This window comes from Trachypithecus francoisi, unplaced genomic scaffold (assembly GCF_009764315.1).
Source record: "Trachypithecus francoisi isolate TF-2019V2 unplaced genomic scaffold, Tfra_2.0 Lachesis_group1, whole genome shotgun sequence".
Taxonomy (NCBI): Eukaryota; Metazoa; Chordata; class Mammalia; order Primates; family Cercopithecidae; genus Trachypithecus; species Trachypithecus francoisi.
Window position 1 is genome coordinate 166,403,774 of NW_022681454.1, and position 17,942 is coordinate 166,421,715.

The 17,942-nt window shown below is 38.3% G+C and overlaps 1 protein-coding gene across 2 annotated transcripts in view; it reads left to right on the forward strand.

Moving 5' to 3' along the window:
* Positions 1–17,942, forward strand: part of GALNTL6 (polypeptide N-acetylgalactosaminyltransferase like 6) — a 1,250,966-nt gene that overhangs the window by 1,008,819 nt on the left and 224,205 nt on the right. For both annotated transcript variants that reach the window (XM_033215693.1, XM_033215694.1), the window contains exons 5-6: positions 4,840–5,025; positions 9,231–9,414. In XM_033215693.1, the coding sequence (XP_033071584.1) occupies positions 4,840–5,025; positions 9,231–9,414 (370 nt within the window). The remainder of the gene's footprint in view (positions 1–4,839; positions 5,026–9,230; positions 9,415–17,942) is intronic.

The window sequence follows — 17,942 nt, forward strand, 5'->3', positions numbered from 1 at the left end:
TGGCCCCTCTTGCTCTCCCCTTCAGATGTAAATTAGGAAATTCAAAGGAAACAGAAAGAACTAAGCAACAAGTGGCTGGGCCTCCATACCAACTGCTGAGCCTGGGGCAGCTGTTGGCATGACCTTTAGTGAGTCTTCCACTTAGCAATGTCCTGGCCAGGCTCTCTAATACTGACGGTCACTAACTTGTCAGCCCCCTTGGGAACAATCCCTCAAAGCTTTCTAAACTGTGACTGCATTTTTCTGACATAATAAGCATAACTTATTGTACAGATTTAAATCTTTGATGAACTAACAGTGCTTCAAAGTCATTATTCTGACATTCGTGGCAGTCTCATAGACAGTGAACTGTACAAGATCAGATGGATCCCATAGTGACCAAAGAAAATGAGTTTGGTTTTTGACTAATCCTGTGATACAAGTTCACTTTATTTTGATTTGTCTCTTTCCAAAGTGAGACATAGTCAAAAGAAAATACCAAAATACCAACCACTGGGATGCTTTTAAAAGGAAAAACTAAGGATTTGAGAGGACTGGATTTACTCAGTAAGTAAAATATCACAAGGGAAATTATGCAATTAGAAACTAGAAGGAATAATTGTGATGAGCCAATCACACATCCTTCATCTTATAGCTGAGGAAAATGAGGTCATATGGTGTGAAATGACTTATCCAAAGTCACACAGCCAGTCAGCAACAGGACTAGGACTCATGTCTTTGACTCTTTTGACTATGCAAATTGCTGAAGGTTAATATTTTTGGTATTTAGTTGCTTCCCTAAACACTAAATTCACTAATGAGTGGTTAATCTCTATATAAATGTATGGCACGTAAGTGAAATCTCTGGAAAAAAAGAGGAAAATACATTCTACGAAACTGCTAAATTTGGTATTCACAGTAACATGACGTCAACATTTCATTGGAATACAACTTTTTATCTCATTATTGCCTCACAGTGACACAATAAGCCCTGGCAAAAACTGCTATTTTTGAAGTTGTATTCATTTTTCCATGTCATCGGGATTTACTGGCGTTCAGTGGATTTTAACAATAATTTATTCACTGGTTGTCTGGACCATGGATCAAAAAAATTACAAACAGTTTTGCAAATGTCTCAAAGTCATTAGGCAGATCCGCCTGGAAATAAAACCCGTAAATTTCCTTGGTATTATTTAAAATTAAGGAAGTTCAAAAGTGACCTTCAAAAATGCAATACTTGAATTAAAATAATAGCATATTATGTTTAAAATCATGTTAATAACATTTTAGTAATGAATCTAAACCCTCTCCAGAGAACCCTTGACTAAAATATGGTCTTTTGTCTGACATTTGCTTCAAAATAAGAGAAATGGGGGGAGTGAATTAGCACATAGATGGGGCACAGCTAACCATGGGTTAATGGCTGTTGGGGCTGCATGAAGGATATTTTTTAAAATAAGAGTAATAGTATCTAATTTTATGTATGTTCAAAATTCTCCATAATAAAAGTTTTAAAATAACTAAAAAAAAAAAAAATGAATCTAAACCCTATTCATACCAAAGAAAGGTAAAATGTTTGTAATTTAAAGCCATCTCCACCATCTTCCGTAAATCCCTTGTATGAGAGTTTAATTTGCTAATTAGACTGATGATACCTGCCTTCATTGTGAGTTATGGGTAATTAGATGTTACAATGAACTACTTAGAGAGAAAGGACCCCTTAAAGTGCAGTCAACCAGATCATTATCTGAGGCAGAGCAAGCTAATTATCACCATAAAGTTCAAACTAGAAGAACTGATCTAAACATCTAATGGACACTATTGAAGGGTCAAACCCCTTATGTTTAGTGAATTCACACTATACAATCTTTTTAGTAAATTAAAATGGGCTTTGATATAGGAAAAATATGCAGTATGAGAAAATGTGTACAGAAAAATAGAAAACATGTAGAGACAACCCTCACTGAGTTCTAGAGAATTTCCTATAAACCGAAGAATACGAAAGTGTAAATCCAAAGTTGGGACTTAACCCTTTGACTCTCACTTTGGAAGACCTGGGGAGTTAGAATATTCTAGAACAACTCCCTGTAATGGAGCCATAGGAAATTACTCATTTCTCCTCCTCTCTCTCAAGAGAGGCCCCTTTAGTCCTTGGGTGTCAGGGTGGAAAAGCGTAAATGCATCTTGACCTGCTGAGGTAGTCCTCATAGTGTGACGTTTGACAAATGAATAATGAAGGGGAAAAATATATTTTAGTAGGCCTAACAAATATTATCTCTGTTTAGTCCCCAGTGACTGTTGAGACACTATTTCCATGAGACAATATCTTCTGTGGTCCAAACAACCGATTTACAATTAAATATATAGAATGCAACTTGTTTGTAAATTGATGATACAGAAAGATTTCAATACCTAAATAAATTACAGTAATGAGATTATAAAGTTTTCTTAAATATTTATTACTGTGGGAAATCCTGATAGCACATGGCCCTTTCAAGATGCTGACACATAATGGTGTCCTTGTATTGATCACTCATCACTTAGTCATCGCCTTTGATTGTGCAGTGGTATCACTTGCGTCTTCTTTAGTCCCTTGACAAGAGAGTAAAGCTGCAATTTTACACACAGGCAGTGTGTTGTATTGCCCATAGAATCTTTCTTTGCAGCTTGCACACAGTGGAGAAGGGAAACCATTGTGTTAGGGAGCACTAAGCAGAGGGGCAGGAGCAAAGAGGCACACAATAGAACTTGCCTCTTAGTTGAGAGACCACAATACTGCTTAAATACTCATATTTTTTCGTCTGTGGCTTGCCAAAACTTCTTCCTTTAATTTGCAAGAGATACAAGATGATGAATTATCAAAATCTCACCAGGAAAAAGAAAATTCTAAACTTTTTGTCATTCGTGCTCAGCATTCAAAGGCATTTCTTCAGATAAAAATGCTGTTTTTATTCATACATACAAGTGAATTACTAGTCTTCGATTATTGACTTAATACACAAATGTTTGTTGAATGAATACTGACCAGTCTCACTGAAGCCTAATTCAAAGCTTGACTATCCACCACATTCTAGAAGGAAAAAACAATCCCCTAAATCCTTTACGTCTTATAGGTGAGGCTATTCAGGCTTCGAGAGTTTGCATGACCTACTCATATGTATCACCATTGTAGACCTCCCTCCCAGGCCTACTCCGATTCCAACCCTGGAAAAAGAGTTTGCTTTTCATAGTCTAATCTTCATATCCCAGTTACTTACATGAAGAACAAAATAGAGGGGAACACATTTTGAGCTAAAACACTCTCATGGAAAATTCCATCTGTATTTGTTTGTTTGTTTGTTTTTGTTTTTTTGAGACACAGTCTCACTCTGTTGCCCAGGCTGGAGAGCAGCGGTACAATCTCAGCTTACTGAAACCTCTGCCTCCCGGGTTCAGGCAATTCTCCTGCCTCAGTCTCCCAAATATTTGGGATTACAGGTGCCCACCACCATGCCCGGCTAATTTTTGAATTTTTAGTAAAGACTGGGTTTTCCATGTTGGTCAGGCTGGTCTTGAACTCCTGACATCAGGTAATCCTCCCACCTCTGCCTCCCAAAGTTCTGGGATTACAGGTATGAGCCACCATGCCTGGCCCCATCTGTATTCTTTTACAGTGAAAATTAGAAAGCCAAATGTTGTTTTCATTGACCCATTTGTGAAACATAGAACAGTCAATAAAAAGGGAAATTAAGATTTTATAAAACTATACTAGTTAATAAGAAATGAGAATGAACCTCTATGCACAGAGAAACTCTAATACAGAGTAATTCTGACATCTGTTACATTGGATAGCAGGAAGGAATCACAAATCCTACATGAATCCCTATTGCTACAGATCATGCAAAGAGACTTCGTAATATTGATTACAGATATGCAAAGAACATTTGAAAAGTGAAAAATACAGAGCATACAGCATACTAAGATTCCACTTCAATGAATATTAGACTATACCTGTCAGAGATTCCAATAAAACCCTCATGTCTTAGATACAGCAGAATGAAAGCAGAGGATATAAAGTATATAAGTACATGACCCCAGAAAGGCAGCAAATGCTCTTATCTGACATAATAAGAACTGAGAGCTTGATGCATTTTGTCACAGACAGTAGGAAATATTTTATTCTGTGAATAAATTATCCGATTTGATTTTGTTTCCACTATTTGTTTTTAATTAGGCAAGAAACATTTCCAAATTTAAATCGCTAAGAAATATTTCCAAATCTTTAATAGGTAAGTTCCAAATGACTGTATAGTATTTCATCTGTAGTCAGTCATCTTTCCAATTTAAATCAGAAGCAAGATGCTAAACTTCCTTACTAGTTTGCTATGAACTTGTGGGGGGAAAAATCTGGTTCTTCTTGATATGACAGATATTTTTCTTTCCTGTTGTTTTACATGCATTATTTTCAATACGCAAAATACTGGGCAAAGCCTTGCTATAAAGAACTCTTTTGTTGGAAAGAGCCCATTTCCAGGATTTTCATCTGACTTTACCCAGCAGGGACCAGAGGGCAGAAGCCCGTCTTTGGAGTGTGGGCTAGGATTACACGCTGTGGCTGTCAACCAGCAGTAACTGCCTAACAGACCTCTGGCATGTCAGTGACTTTTGTGTTCAAAAAAGGGCAATATTTGCAGTTTAAAAAGCATTTTGGAAAACTGTAGGATCCGAAAACCTTATTAGTATCTCCCATCTAGATGAGGAGAGGAGAATGTTACCCCAGGATTCATCAGTCACATACTCTCTATGCACAAACAACCATGAATAATTCAGCTGCAACTAATGTTTGGCGTTTTTTCTATGCATTTTCTACTTCCTTCCTAGAACACCTGAAGGATAAATTGGAAGAATACATGGCCCGATTTTCCAAAGTGAGGATTGTTCGCACCAAGAAAAGAGAAGGACTCATTAGGACCCGTCTCCTGGGGGCATCTATGGCCAGAGGAGAAGTCCTAACGTTCCTGGACTCCCACTGCGAGGTCAATGTGAACTGGCTGCCCCCACTCCTCAGTGAGTACAGGTTGCTACAGCTCCATCCTGGGAGGCCTCAGGGGGAGTGAGCGGTTTGCTTCTATTTAGTTTGCAATCAACAAATGCTAGAGGTCCCTTCTACAAGTTTTTCAGTAGAAGCCTTGAATTTTATATTTACCACTGCTGCAAACAGTTTTCTAGGTAACTGTTTCAGGCAGTATTCTACGTAATGCCATAAAATTGGCATTTTAAATAATACCAACTTCAATCTAACTTACAGTTTTAAAAAGGTTTCATTTATCTTAGATATCCTCCTTTAGTGTTGTCAAATTCACTGGGTGAACACTAAAAGAAAAATGTATCCCAAAACTCTTTTATAGTCCTGTAACTACAGCAATATTAAAATACACACACACACACACACACACACACACACACTGAACAAGTAGTACAGGATTGTTAAGAAAAGAGGAGAGAAAAATATTCATCCCCAGAATACAGTTAAAGTGTAAGCACCTTGACATTTTCTAGGATTTGTAATGCCGTTTCTTTTCTGTTATTCTTTCCACTTCTGGCACCATCCTATAGCCCTAAACATACAGTTCCCTGTATTTACATAGATTCCTTCAAATACAGCGCAGCTGTCCAGGTGCTATGTCTTAAATGCTCACAATATGGCTAAACTGAGGGAAACAAGATTATGTCATAACACACTTGAACTGTTAGATACACAAAAGAACTGAAAGTAATTTAAGGTAGAAAACATACGTGTGGTTCAGTTCAAGCTTCATTACTTTTGTTTTAAAACGAAGTAAAATATAAAGTCCAGTTGTAGATAAGAAATAGTCAGTTTGGGCCGGGCGCGGTGGCTCAAGCCTGTAATCCCAGCACTTTGGGAGGCCGAGACGGGCGGATCACGAGGTCAGGAGATCGAGACCATCCTGGCTAACACGGTGAAACCCCCGTCTCTACTAAAAAAAATACAAAAAGCTAGCCGGGCGAGGTGGCGGGCGTCTGTAGTCCCAGCTACTCGGGAGGCTGAGGCAGGAGAATGGCGTAAACCTGGAAGGCGGAGCGTGCAGTGAGCTGAGATCCGGCCACTGCACTCCAGCCCGGGCGACAGAGCGAGACTCCGTCTCAAAAAAAAAAAAAAAGAAAGAAAGAAATAGTCAGTTTGAAAAAAAACCCCTCCTTCTAAAAAAGTTCTTGGTGCACACATAGTGTTCTCCTTTCTGACTTTGCTAAATCAACTTTTATTGTAAAAATATCCCTGGCCTTGGAACTAAAGTCACTAGCAACTGCCTTCACAATAGCTGTCTCAGAAAGAACAGTTTGCTATTGACTACTGTGTAGGTTTTCAGCAAGAACCAGCAAAGCTCCATTAGTAAAAGATGTTGGGGGAAAAATCAATTGAAATTGTATAGGATTTAAAACAGGAAACAACCAGCACCCAACACCCCCCACCACATTGCCCAGCCACATACCCCTGCACAGATGACTGCCCAGCTATCCTAATCCACCAGAATGTTTCAGTGCCCCTGCAGTCAGAGACTCCTCTGAGCCTTTAATTAAAAGTACCTTGTCCAAGGACACAGCAATTTAGAGCTTCATCAGCAACAGTGAGATTCCCTCAAACAGAATTTGACCTATATGGTGTTGAATACTCAAGGAAGTCAGCAAAAGGCCTAATTTATTTATGAATCAAAGCAAATCCCTAAATGCCAATTATTGAGTGTCTGATTGTTCACTATGAATCTAACTAAAAAGAAGAAGACAGAAAAAAAAAGAATAAGAGAAACCCACAACCCACATTTCTCATTAAAGTATTTCATTTCCTGTAGTCCTGATGGATAAGAAATGATTCAAGTTCAGGATCACTATCTTTTTTTATTTTCCTCTATCAGTGTCTTGACACATCATCCAAAATGAAAAAACAGGCAGAGCCACACAGTTTCTTGGCTCATTTTTCACCTTGGGATTATACCTGAATTTCAATTTCCCATTAAGTCTGTTTGTTTGATCCCTGGAAATTGAAATGTAGGAACAAGCCTTGGATGAAAAATTAGTCATGCTGCTTTCAACCTAAGCTAGTACAGCTGGATAAGAGTGAAAAGGAAATTTGAAGGAAAAGTTGACAGTTACTTTAACAGACACATTCTCTTTGGGTCACCTTGGGACTCCTTGATGGTCAAGGAACTTGTAAATCAACCTGATTATGAATTTGATTGAAGAAAGTCACTGAAACTTTAATGCTAAAATACCTGCAGGGATGAGATAAAAAATATTCTGGACCCAGCAATGACGGTCTCCTCTGTCAAAGACATCTCAACCCATTATAAGGCTTGCCCTGGTAAAAAAAAAAAACAAATGCTTAGCCATCCCTTGGTGGAGATTAACTAGAAATGGTGCTGGGGGGGGTCTCTTCATCTGCTAATTAAACTAAAGTAAGACTAAACCCACCTCTGGCTCTCTGTGGCTTACCAGGACCATGCTCTAAAATCGTAACCCTTTCCACACTCCAGTATCCTGCATTCCCCTTCCTCTGTTTTATTTTTTTCCCATCTCATTTATCACCTTTTAAAACACTGTATAATTTAGCTATTTATTATGTTCATTAATTGTCTTTGCTTCATTCCTAAAGACAGAATTGTTTGTGATGTTATTCATCATGGTATCCCCAGAACCTAGAAAAAGTGACTAGCACATAGTTTCAAATCAATAAATAATTGTTGAAATATGAAAAGAATGACTGGATGGATAAATGGATGGATGGATGGATGGACGAACGGATGGATGGATGGATGGATGGATGGATGGAAAGGCATATAGACCTAGAAGGGAAAGTGTTCACAAAATTCTGTGGTTTCCATCCCTGTTTCATCAGTGTCATCAGAATAAAACCGCTTATTATTACAACCAGTAAAACCTTATGCTTCTTATCCTGTGCTTAAGAGAAAGAAACTTCTGAAGCAAACAGTCTCCTTACTGCAGGGACTTTATCCCCAAACCAAATTACATTTACTCCACAGTCTCTGCGGAAACAAAATATGATGTGGAAATCACCAAACTTCCTAATTGTGCTAAATGATCTCTGTTTTTTACTTGTTTATTGTCACATCTCAAGGTCTTCCGAATAACAAGAAGGTCTGCCTATTAGACAGCACTGGTCTGTTACAATAAATTTTAACTAAATTTACATTCTTGGAAAGAAAGTTACCGTATTCTAGCTAAACCAAAGGATGCAAATGCCAATGCCCTGTGCTACCTGTTAAGTCATTACAATAACCATAGCCACATAGGAAAGGAAGGTGCTGGAACTGAAAAAACAAATCACCTCTCTGCTACCATGAGAACAATCGAACAATCGAAAGGTCAGGTTTGAAACTGGATTGTTAAACAGAGGTTGCATCTTGTTTATTGCTCTCAAAAGCTGCATAACCCTTGACAAGTTATTTAATTTCTCTAATCTTACCTTCCTCATACATAAATTGGGGATAACAATAATAGTTACCCTACAGGGTTGCTGAGAGTATTAGAAATAGCATGAGAATAAATCACTTGGTAGTTACTCAAGAATTTAAGAGTAGCAGAAGTAATCACAGTAGTATAAATATCACATAATACTTTTTCAAATATGATGAGGGAAGAAAATGTATAGCTTTGATCAACAGAGTTTAGCTCCATGAACAGCGGCAAAATAGGACTTGGAAAAATCTCTGGCACACCTGAGAGCAAAGAATTCTATGCATGATCTGTCAGCATTTATAGGAGAGCAGCCACCATGATTGTTATGAGATTAGATGCCACAAGATCCATGAAGTTAAATATTTACATTTTGGAACCTCCGGAAAGCAGGCCAGTATTTTCTCAGCAGGCTCCAGCAGTATGCTTGAAAGAACACAAGTACTGTTTGTACTCTGCGCATGTTGGATGCACGATAAAATGACAGATTGGGGACAGGTCAGAGCAAAAATGTGACAGAGGGAGAGCTAAATGGACTTCTGCAAGTCTCTCTGGGACATAACTTTCTTAAAGGAAAATACAATAACTCTAATTGGACCTAATCGCTGTCCCATCACGTTAAGTTCAGAATTCAGAGATTCCTGAAAAGTGCTCTAAGGACGACAGGGAGCCAAGGCTACAAGGTTACGCATTAGTAGGGGACTACAGGCTTCTCTTTGCTGAAAAATGATAGATGACCTAGGCAGGCATGTCATTTCCTATTTTGTGCTTTCATTTTTCAGACCAAATTGCACTAAACCACAAAACCATCGTGTGTCCCATGATCGATGTCATTGACCACAATCACTTTGGGTATGAGGCACAAGCTGGGGATGCCATGCGAGGAGCCTTCGACTGGGAAATGTACTACAAAAGAATCCCCATCCCTCCAGAGCTCCAGAGGGCAGATCCCAGCGACCCTTTTGAGTGAGTAGCAGCCAAGGGAGGGGCCAAGGGAGTGAGGGCAGGTAACTCATTGCAGTGTTAAACCTGGGCTCAAGAAGACAATTGTCTCTAACAAAATGGAATAAAACAGGTGGTAACAATACGCAAAACATCAGAGAAAGGTCAGACCTACACTCTGTAGAAAATTACAAGCTGTGCTGAATTCATGGATCACTCCTTCTTAAACTTTGCTAAGCATGAAACTGTACAGATGAAAGAACCACAAAAATGCATAAACAGAAAATACACATAGAAGGAAGGCATGTTCCCTTCTTAGACGCTTTCTTATTTTCAGGTGTCTCAGTTCTTTGGACTTTTCCCTAAAGGATTACTGAAAACAACTATTTTGTTTTTCTTTTATTAGAAATTGATATAAAATACGAACCAGTGTTTAAGCCAACTTTCTACACCCTGTTGGAAATTGTTTACCTATAATGGAAGTGTGCTCCTAAGCAGGTGTTCCCACAACTGAAACATGGAGAATTCAAAGTGATATATCCAGAGTCAATTATCTTTGATAATCCTGCCCCTAATTTAAGTACATACTGTACAGAGAAGAAGGTACAGCAATGATCTAATGATTAATTTCTACCAAACGACATCCTGTTTTTTCAGTGTGGACATGAGAAGTATAAATTTAAAGAAAAAGAAAAAAATATGTATAGTTTCGTTTGACAGACTATCAAGACCATTCATAGCAAATGGTAAACTTTTTCCAACGGTTAGCGCAGAGATAACCCAAGGTATACTACATATCTATTCCTCATACTGCACACTTTGACATCACTAAAGTTGTTATTTTTAAACTATTATATAGGTTTTTCTTAGTACAAGAGAAATAAAAATGTCTGGGATCAAGTTTTGCACACTCTGAGTCCATTTAAAATGCATTAAATATTATTGTCTTTTCATCAATAATATGGGCTGTAAAAGTTTGCAGTAAAGAAGCTACTGAGCACAAAAACCGCTTCTCTGACACTAACAGTTTAAATTACAATAACATTTCACAATTATCAGGAAAATGTTTCCTACACTTCTAGTCTTTAGAAAAATGAACTCCTGGGGAAGCAAAGGGAATTTCAGAAGACGTTAGCTTGATACCACGCTAGAGAAGTCGTTTCTTTCGTAAAATAAAGCGCTCTTATTAAATATCCAGAGCTTCTGGAGTTCAGCCTCTTTTGACTCTCCACTTACTGGAGAGTTTTTGAAAAGAAATAATAAAGGACCTTTATTACTTCCTCAAATGCTTTGGCCAAAATTTCACAGATATTCAAAACTACTAGAAAAGCTCTTTAGTAATCTAAGCAAAAGTGTTTCTAATAAGCATTTGAAGTGGGCTTAGCTGAGATGCTCTTCAGTCTTCTCTGAAGGTAACCATCTGAAAATCTTGACAGAGAGGGGCTTAAGGTGGGACGAGTGACAAGGGTGTGAGGTGATGCATATGTTAATTAGCTTGATTTAGCCATTCCACAATGTGTACATATTTCAAAACATCACGTTGTACATCATAAATATATACAACTTTTATATGTCAGTTTAAAATATAGATGAGAAAAGAAAATAAATTTAAAACGTTTTAAATGTAAAAAATTTTTAAAACATGCATGTGGAGAGGAGTACAAAAGGCCTTAACCATGGTAGAACTGTTATTAGATGCCGGCCCACAGCAGAAGAGCCACAGTTCGGCCACTACAATGCGAAAGTACCATGTTTTATGGGCTGGAACTCACCCAGGCTGGCTTCCCAAATGCCGTGATAGTGACTGGTTATAATGACCTTTACTTTATTTGCACTGTGATAGCAAGTAGGGGTCCTGCTTCCTGAAACAGTGGGATCAAAATGCTATCAGAGGAATCTGCAGTGGAGACAATTATAAAAGCATTCTCAGTGCCTGTATTGACAGTCAAAATTTTTGTCAGGCTGACTTTGACTATGGCTATTGCAATATCAAGCACCTTGCTTAACCACAGAGCTGGCAGAATTGGTAACTTTCAGAACTAGGTTACCTCTTGTTTCTGTCACCTACTTAGGTGGTTGTTGAACTGTCAAAAATTGCATTCATCTATTGCATATTACTATCTTTCTGCCTTAAGTCTTATTGATTCCTAGGAATGTGGACACTTTAGCCTCCTGTAATAAATGTAACTTGCAGGAGGTGTCCACTTTGATCTTATAAACCGTGTTTGCCATCCTGATAATAAAAGAATGGTTACCCAAGCAGCTCTGAGCAGTGTATCGGCAGTTTCATTATCACGGCAGTCACCTGAATGTGCTCATAAACACAAGCTTCAGGCTAAAGCTTGCTTCTCTAGCTGTAAAGCTTTAAGGTGCACAGAATGAAGGCAATCTATCTATACATCTTTCTTACAGTCTTTCACGTGTCAAGAGGCTGCTGCCAAAGAGTGTGGTTTTCTGTGGGAAGATAGGGAGAGGAGGCTGAAAAGCTGGGAAGAAGGGAAACAAAGAAGAATGTGCAAACATATCACAAACCCCAGGACTTTTCATACAATAAGGATTCAAAATTTATCTTTCTTCAGCAAGTTTATCAAATGTCTTATGTGACAAGATTTGAATTATCTCATTTATTCTGCCATTACTTGAATTTTCAATGACTATTGATTAGAGCAGTGTTTTTCAAGCTGAAAATTCTGTGAAAGTAGTGGGGTATTAACAGTATTTAATTATTAATGAATTGGATTGAATTCAATTGAAAATTTTAGAGGGTTATACTAGTGGGTAGGTATAAATGTCATTTCTCAAATATTCAACTTCAGTAATAAGGCATATATGAACCTGATGTCATATAAACTGTATTTCTTCACGTAGACTACACAATGAAAGAGGTCAACATCTACCAACTTTCTAAACTAGGAATCAAGACCTTCAACAATCTGACCAGAAAAGAAGAGGAAAACCCATGGATAACTTTGAGCATTAAGAAAATATTTACTGATATTTACAAAGGGATCCTGTTTTTCAACAAACTGCTACTAGAATGTAAGAGAAAAAGCAACATTCATGATTCAAATTATTATACAGTGGTCATAATTCCTATTGGACTGGATACATTTAAGAAATATTTTGGCTGGGCATGGTGACTTGCGCCTATAATCCCAGCACTTTGGGAGGCCGAGGTGGATGGATCATTTGAGATCAGGAGTTCAAGACCAGCCTGGCCAATACAGTGAAACCCTGCCTTTACTAAAAATACAACAATTAGCTGGGCATGGTGGTGGGCGCCTATAGTCCCAGCTACTTGGGAGGCTGAGGCAGGAGAATCACTTGAACTTGGGAGGTGGAGGTTGCAGTGAGCAGAGATTGTGCCACTGTACTTGAGCCTGGGCAACAGAGCCAGACTCCATCTCCAAAAAAAAAGAGAGAGAGAGAAATATTTTGGGGCCAGGAGCAGTTGCTCTCACCTGTAATCCCAGCACTTCGGGAGACCAAGGCGGACAGATTGCTTGAGCCCAGGAGTTTGAGACAAGCCTGGGCAACATAGCAAAACCTTGTCTCTATGAAAAAAAAAAAAAATTAGTGGGGCAGTTTATTCAATTTTACATGACTATAGTCCCAGCTACTTGGGAGGCTGAGGTGCACAGAACACCTAAGCCTAAGAGGTTGAGGCCACAGTGAGCCATGATCGCACCACTGCATTCTAGCCTGTCTCAAACACAAAAACAAAACAAAATTAAATTAAAATAAATTTTTAATTTAATTTTTTAAATTAAATACTTGGGGTTATTTATTAAGGAAGAAACCAGAATGCTCCCTCTTTCTGATGGCTTTTATCATGAGGTAATGCCTTGAGAAAATTCTTGTTATTCATGGCTTTTAGATGGTTTTCTCATTACTGGTCCATCTTGAAATCAGGGCACTTAAAAATGAAAGACTTTTCTATGTAACAAAACATAATATGCTCCTTCAGCCATGATGACAAAGAGAAAGATGTTTGTTTCCTTTCTAAAAGTTTAGAGTGGGCCCGAAGAAATTATCTTGTCCAAATTCCCTTCAATGTGAGCAACCACTAGACAATGTCCAAGACAGGCATCCAACCTCTGCAGTAACTCATCTTTAAAGTAAATTTCCTCCCTCAAAAGATATCCTTTCTATTAGACTTATTGACAGACATGTTTTCCCTTGCATGAAGAAATTCTGCCTTTCTGATCCCAAATTGTCCTACTCGAGATACAAGGAATATTGAATTGGTCTTTAATGACAGAGCTATTAGAAATATTTGAGAACAGTTGCCATGCCTATACTACTCAAGAGGGAAAACAACAAAACATTTTTCTTTTCCAGGCTACATATTTTCAGTTCTATCACCATGTTTTCCAAGTCTACTAGAATCTTGTAAAAGTTCACACTCATTGATGTAACACATCAATATATGTAAGTTCACTTCACTGCTGCAATACTACTAACGTTTCTCCAACTTGTCTCCAAGGGCAGCATGAAATAGTCCATCCAGTATATCAGGTATCCAGACCCTAATACATGACTCTGTCAACTGTAAAAATCAAGTTAATTTCTAGAGAATGTATGCAGGTTCCTAGATATCATGCTTCCTTTTGCTAAATACAAAGAATCGAGTCAGCAGTTTATTCAATTTTGCAAGTTGATTATATTTTTCGGAATCCACCTCTATTCTGTCTTTGTGATTGTGGGAAAATTATCTTTGCACTGCCAGTCTTCCTCAGATAGATCTTCACAATTCCTTAAAGACTTCTAGAACTAAGAGTTTTAATCACCATCGATGGAATTCTTGCCTAGACTTTTTAGAGAACTGACATTCTCTATTTTCCATCTATTTATACCACCAATTTTCAAAATGTTTAAAATAAATATAATAAATATATACACACAGCAATGGGGAAAAAATTCACAGGCTACAATCATCCTTTTTTTTTTTTTTTTTTTTTTTGGAGACAGAAATCTCACTCTGTTGCCCAGGCTGGAGTGCAATGGCATGATCTCGTCTCACTGCAACCTCTGCCTCCCAGGTTCAAGAGATTCTCCTGCCTCAGCCTCCTGAGTAGCTGGGATTACAGGCGTACACCACCATGCCTGGCTAATTTTTGGATTTTTAGTAGAGACGGGGTTTCACCATGTTGGTCAGGCTGGTCTCGAACCCCTGACCTCATGATCTGCCCACCTTAGCCTCCCAAAGTGTTGGGATTACAGGCATGAGCCACCACACCCAGCCACAATTATCCATTCTATTCTCTCAGAAACCACTATGTTCCATAGACATATCAGTCTGAATTCAGTAATTCCTCATCCAGGGCCAATATCTAGCCTACAAATGTCCCTAGGCACGGAGAGCAATAGCTGTGACCCATTGCCAAAGACCTCAAGGTAGGCACTTCAGACATGAAAGATCCTCTGACATAGGCCAAAGGTGAGATCCTTGTGAGCTGGTTCTGCAATCCAGAAGTGTGAGGCATAGCCCACGCTAAAATGGAGAAAATTCTACCTCTCTGCTACAGAGAGTTGTATCACTGTCACATGAAAGTGGAATGCTTTCTATAGATTTACTGATAGTACCTCCCTTTGTTCTTCCAAGGGACACCATGCAGAATTTGCAGACTCTCTTTCTTGTATAAGAATGTGAGAAAGTGCTGATGCCAACACCGTGTGAAAGTCAGTGGTTCTTAGGTAACAAATATAACTTTCTGCTAAATTTAGGCTTAGAATAAAATCAGAAGAAAAGTACAAATAATCATAAATTCATCAAGCTAGAAGAAACCTTAGAGACAATTCAACTTCTCATTGTTTACAAACGAGGAAACCTAAGCTATACAGTCTAAATGACTTATCCAATGTCACCACTAGCAAATTTAACAGCTACTACTAGAATCTGGGGTTGCTGACTCATCATTCCATGCTATTCTTTCTTTCACACATGTTGATGGAGGGGAAATTAACAGTTGTTAAATGTCTACTACTATGGGTCAGGCACTTTGCTAGGAAATTTGCATATCTTCTTAACCCATTTAATCCTTATTTCAAGCCTATGAAATATGTAACTTTTACAAATGAGATGATTCAGGCTCATAGAGGTGAAGCAGTTTTCCCAAGTTTACACAGCAAATAGGAGTAAGAACGCAGAGTAAGAATTCCCACGATTCCATGGAGATTTTCCCCTCCCATTCTACTTAGAGAAGACACATTCTCTAGTGGTTAAGGAATAATCATACTCAAATAGGGAAAAAACCTTCAGAGAGTACAATTACTTCTTCCCTAAAACACGACAATGCAGCTGATAAGTGAATGTCGTAAAGTCAAAACATCGCTAACCTTTACCAATCCTTACAGAAAGTCTTATTTCAAAACACATTCAGGACACTGGGCCAAACAAAATCACTCCAGGTCTGCCTCCTACAGATAGACTTGTGCCTGCACCAGGGTGCCCAGTGGAGAGTGTAAGTAAGGCTAAGATCGAGCCTCTGTTCATAATGCGGAAGACCCAGGTTTGGGTTGACTAATCTGGAGGAAGAGGGGCTCTTTCTCCTTGGTGGACATAGAAGCTTCACTTTATTAACACAAAGGAGATAACAACAGATTGAGGATCAACTTACTTGATGCCTAGAATAAACTATTAGCTTTTATCAGAACCTTGTTGATGGCACTAATTTACCTTCAAAATTTTAGCATCCCACTTGGGTAAATTTCATTGAGGGTTAGGGGTACATGAGCCTACTCAGAATTTGAAAATAAAGATAATCTGTTTTACACAAAACTCTTTCCACATAGGTTTTCACCCAATATTATTAATTCTACATTTAATCAAAATCAGTAAAGCATGAAATTGATTTCCTATGGAAAAAGGGACTGGTCAAAACTGAATTTAATGTAGAATATAAGCTTAGAAGGATAACTTTGGGGGTTTTCTCCACTTTCACCTCTAAGTTTAATTAGATACTGTTCATCTTCCCTTTTATTCTCTCCTGCCCCTGTTAGGATACCTGCAGAGCCTGGAATATCCATTTGGTAGAGTGGGAGAACTTTGTTCATTCCCTGCTTCTCAAGTCAAGTCAATATTCTCACAAATTTTGCAGATCTCCATGCAATTGCTACAAATCTTCCTCCTCCTCAAAAAGTCAAACTGATACATAAAACTACCAAAGTATGTGCTCCTTGACCTCAACCTCCAACCATGTAATTCTCTATGATTGAGGTTTCAAAACTGAAGTTCCAAACATTTGAGGGATTAGATTAGAATCTATGTTAATCAGTTTAGTCTAGAGACAAGTTCCAGGAGAGTTAACTAGGTCTTCAGCTCTCCACAACCACAACCACAGATCTTGCCTGAACTTCTCATTATTCCAGAAGCCCCTCAATTAAACTGGCCAAAGAGTCTATTTAATGAAACCTATGTAGTATGTAACATGAAAACTAACATCTGTTTAGCACTTCACCATATGTAAAGCCCTCACTACATTATCTAATTAACTCTATGTAATACTCCTTTTGAATAGGTTAAAATAGATATTGTGGTTTTCTAATTTTGCAAATAGAGTGAGAACCAAAGAAATGAAAACACTATAATAATGAATAAGGGACAAAATCAGGACTCAAATCAACGCCTTCATTCATTCATTCAGATTTCAAATCTTAGGTTTAATCAATAGTCTCATAGGACTCAAGTTAATGCCTTCTTTCATTCATTCAGACTTTGAATCCTAGGGTTAATCAATAATTTTCTTTTACTCTCCTTGTAAGAGAAACTTAGGCACCCATTAAGTGAAGTCGTTTTGTCAATTAATGTTTCATAGCGAGTTCATAATAAGAGCAGGAAAGGAAACAGATTGCCTTGTTCCCCATACTGCGTTCTTATCATTAGACCAATCTAGAGCTGATAGGTTGAAAATGTCAGCTTTCAGTTACTAATGAAGGGAAATGTCAACAATGCCAGCTTCTGGTCTGTTTATAACAAGATCTAATTCAATATTTGACAACCGCAAAAGGACAAAATGTTTAGGGAAAAGACTGTCAAACTTTTAAATGGTGTCCTAATCTACAGAAGGTGAGAATAAAGGAGTAGAAATGGCTCAAGTGTTTAAAAAACTAATCAAAATATTGAATAAAACCAATCTCCTTTGAAAGCCCAGAATAAACACTCACTGAAGATTTTTTAAATGTAAAGTAAAATAGTATAACATGGGCAGAGATGTTCCAAAGCAAAGTTGTAAATTACCCATCTCTCCTTTTGAAGCCCCCTCCCCCATTGCTTGGCTCTGGAGGCCCCTGGCTGCCCCTGGGCCCCCAGTCTGCAGGGAAATCACATTTGACAAAGAAATTCTCTGTAAGGGGTAGCAACAATCTCTTTTCCCTTGTCAGAATCAGAAATGACTGTTTCTTTCTTCCCTCTGCTTGTGGGTGTGATCTTTACCTCAACAGGATGTTCCTATGACTTTCTCCTTCCTTTAACAGTTAAAATGATATTAACAAGGCCTGGCGCAGTGGCTCAAGCCTGTAATCCCAGCACTTTGGGAGGCCGAGATGGGCGG